The 3,666-nt window shown below is 37.8% G+C and overlaps 1 protein-coding gene across 1 annotated transcript; it reads left to right on the top strand.

Annotated features, from left to right (window-relative positions):
* The first annotated feature begins 288 nt into the window (after nucleotides 1–288).
* On the top strand, nucleotides 289–2,592 carry LOC129693760 (trichohyalin-like). The gene has a single exon (XM_055630530.1). The coding sequence runs from the start codon at nucleotides 1,352–1,354 to the stop codon at nucleotides 2,468–2,470; it is 1,119 nt and encodes a 372-aa protein (XP_055486505.1). The 5' UTR covers nucleotides 289–1,351; the 3' UTR covers nucleotides 2,471–2,592.
* Nucleotides 2,593–3,666: the final 1,074 nt, after the last annotated feature.

Here is a 3,666-nt window from a genome sequence, read left to right on the forward strand (position 1 = left end):
TTAACTGTCCATTATAAATCTTCAAGAGTGCATTTCATTTTTAACATTAACATTTTATTGTTAAATTCTTTATTTGTTTTTCATTGAATTGAATTATTTCTCACTTAACATTACTTTTTAACACTAATAATTTCAACTCCCCTCCCTCCCTCTCTCCCCCCCTTCCCCACCCCCTCTTCCTCCCCCACCTCTCAAAAAACTTTTTTCTAACGTTATATATTCCCCGTTTGTAACATCATTACCATCTTGACATTTCTAAATTCTATACGATTGTCTTTGAAAACTAAAATCATTGTTATTTCACTTTGTCATCGTTGACTTTTTTTAAACAAGATAAGTTGTGGTGTCGGGTGCTTAGTGTCTGTCACGGTTTGTGAAGACGCTCTGATCTGTTTGTGGGGGCGCGTGCTTAGTGAAGAGTGCATTTCATTTAAACGATTAATTTTATAACATTAACATTTGATTGCATTTCATTGTTAAATTCTTTGTTTGTTTTTCATTGAATTGATTTATTTCTCACTTAATATTACTACTTTTTAACACAAACTTTTAATTTCAAATACTGTTTTTTAAAAAATAAATTTGCTGTCCTTTCATTGACAACTTAGATTCAAAATCATTGTTTTTTCACTGTCATCGTTGACTTTTTTAATTTAAAAAAAAAATTGTTTAAAATAAACTTTTTTAACGTTAAATTTACCCCATTTGATAAATCTTTAAAATTTTGAAAATACAAAATTCATAACTATTTCAAAAACAGCATTTTTTTGATTTTTGATTGACGTTTAAATGCCGTTTTTTAAAATAAATTTTCTGTCCTTTCATTGACAGCTTAGATTCTAAATCATTGCTTTTTCACTTTGTCAACGTTTAATTTTTTTTGATTTTTTAAAAATATAGTTTAAAAAAAACTTTTCTAACATTAAATTTTCCCCATTTGTTACATCTTTACAATTTTGAAATTTCTAAATTCTTAACGATTGTCTTTAATTCTTAAAGACAACATTTCATTTCATAGACAGCATTTTTTTGGTTTTTAATTGACGTTTAAATTGACAACATATTTAAAAAACATTTCATTGTAATTGACAACAGGTTTCATTGTGATTGATTTCATTCTAGAGGAAAGGCTCCATTTTCAAGAAATTGATCTGTTTTCGTTGACAACTGAGATTTCAAAACAATTTCTTTGTGATTTATTTCATTTGATCTGAAAGCTACCATTTTGAATAAATTCATCTGTCATCATTGATAACTGAGAGTGTGTTTGGGCTTTTTTTAATTCGGAAAAATTCCATCTTGAAAAACTTAATCCAGTCTTCATTGCCAACTGAGATTCTGTTTTCAAATCATGCCAAGAGGAAGGAATAAACATACAGGGCGGTCGTGTGATGAGAAAATGAGACATCGAGAAGTAATGAGGAGGAGGAGAAAAGAACAACAGACTCAGCAAGAAAGAACACAACATCTCCGAGGTAATCCAGAAATAAACAAGGAGAGAAGGGCACAACAGACACAGCCAGAAACATCTCACTGTCTCCAAGATAGTCAGGATACACAGCGGGAGAGAAGTGCACATGAGACGAACCAGGAGAGAAGGGCACAAGAGACACAGCCTGAAACATCTCAGTGTCTACAAGATAGACAGGGGAGACAGCGGGAGAGAAGTGCACATGAGATGCAGCAAAAAATAACTAAACGTCTCAGAGAAAAATGTGAGAGGAAGGAGGAGAGAAGGAATAAGCAGACACAGCCAGAAAGAATTCAACGTCTCAGAAATAAACGAGAGAGGGAGCAAGAGAGAAGAACTCAAGAGACAGAGCCAGAAAGAAGACAATGTCTCAGAAATAGACGAGAGAGGGAGCAGGAGAGAAGGACTCGAGAGACAGAGCAAGAAAGAAGTCAACGTGTCAGAAATAAACGAGAGAGGGAGCAGGAGAGAAGAACTCAAGAGACAGAGCCAGAAAAAAGTCAACGTCTCAGAAATAAACGAGAGAGGGAGCAAGAGAGAAGAACTCAAGAGACAGAGCCAGAAAGAAGACAACGTCTCAGAAATAGACGAGAGAGGGAGCAGGAGAGAAGGACTCGAGAGACAGAGCAAGAAAGAAGTCAACGTGTCAGAAATAAACGAGAGAGGGAGCAGGAGAGAAGAACTCAAGAGACAGAGCCAGAAAAAAGTCAACGTCTCCGAAATAAACGAGAGAGGGACCTTGAGAGAAGAAAAGAGTCAGAGCCAGAAAAAAGTCAGCGTCTCAGAAATAGACGAGAGAGGGAGCAGGAGAGAAGGACTCGAGAGACAGAGCAAGAAAGAAGTCAACGTGTCAGAAATAAACGAGAGAGGGAGCAGGAGAGAAGAACTCAAGAGACAGAGCCAGAAAAAAGTCAACGTCTCAGAAATAAACGAGAGAGGGAGCAAGAAGAGAAGAACTCAAGAGACAGAGCCAGAAAGAAGACAACGTCTCAGAAATAGACGAGAGAGGGAGCAGGAGAGAAGGACTCGAGAGACAGAGCAAGAAAGAAGTCAACGTGTCAGAAATAAACGAGAGAGGGAGCAGGAGAGAAGAACTCAAGAGACAGAGCCAGAAAAAAGTCAACGTGTCAGAAATAAACGAGAGAGGGACCTGGAGAGAAGAACTCAAGAGACAGAGCCAGAAAAAAGTCAGCGTCTCAGAAATAAACGAGAGAGGGAGCAGGAGAGAAGAACTCAAGAAATGCATCAAGAAACAACTCAACATCTTGAGGAACATCAAGAAAGAATACAAATGAGAAGGGATTCAGAGATGGGAGATGAAAGAACTAGAAGGCTGGATGAACAACGAAATGCACGACATATAAGGAGAAATATTAATGCTGATGTTGGTCAAATGACCAATGTTTGCCTTCATTGTCGAGCTAAACACTTCTCAGCAGAAACGACCAACTTTTGCTGCATGAAGGGTAAGGTCAACATTGCTCCTCTGAAAACACTCCCGAATGTACTCATTAATTTGTATACAGGTGACACGCCACAAGCACATGAGTTCCAAAAGAATATTAGACAATACAATTGTCTCTTTCAATTCACGTCATTTGGTGCCAAGGAAGTGGTGTCACATGGATGGAATCCTTCAGTGATCATTCAAGGCCAGATTCATCATTTCATTGGTTCTTTGATGCCTGACCAAGATCAACAAAGTAAATTCTTACAAATCTATTTCATGGACCCGCAAGATAGCATTGGGTTGCGAATGAGTATACTCCAAGATGCTGGTATTCAAAGGGACACTGTTGAAATGCTTGAAAACATGATAAGACTAAACAACCCTTACATTCATTCACTTGTGATGGCGATGGAGAGAATTAGAGATTTACCGGAGGCATCAATCGTTATTGATCCCAATTATCGGCCACCTTTCCAACATGAACGGAGGTTTAACACGCAAACTGCAAATTAAGTTGCCGTCCTCATAGCAAACAGTAATGAGCCTGTGGCAACATCACGCCACATTGTCTTGAGAAGAAGAGGAAGAGGAGGAGCAGAAGGAGGTCTGCAAATCATTTCAGAGTCCCATAGGTCTTATGACAGTTTTCAATACATCCTTTTCTTTCCACTTGGTGATGACGGATGGCATTCACAACTCCAAATGAGTACCAGCAGAAAATTGACACTAATGCGATATTATGCAT

This window comes from Leucoraja erinacea, unplaced genomic scaffold (assembly GCF_028641065.1).
Source record: "Leucoraja erinacea ecotype New England unplaced genomic scaffold, Leri_hhj_1 Leri_418S, whole genome shotgun sequence".
NCBI classification, from domain to species: domain Eukaryota; kingdom Metazoa; phylum Chordata; class Chondrichthyes; order Rajiformes; family Rajidae; genus Leucoraja; species Leucoraja erinaceus.

Excerpts from the sequence above, each read along its gene's own strand:
- LOC129693760 (XM_055630530.1), top strand. The coding sequence starts at position 1,352 with ATGCCAAGAGGAAGGAATAAACATACAGGGCGGTCGTGTGATGAGAAA.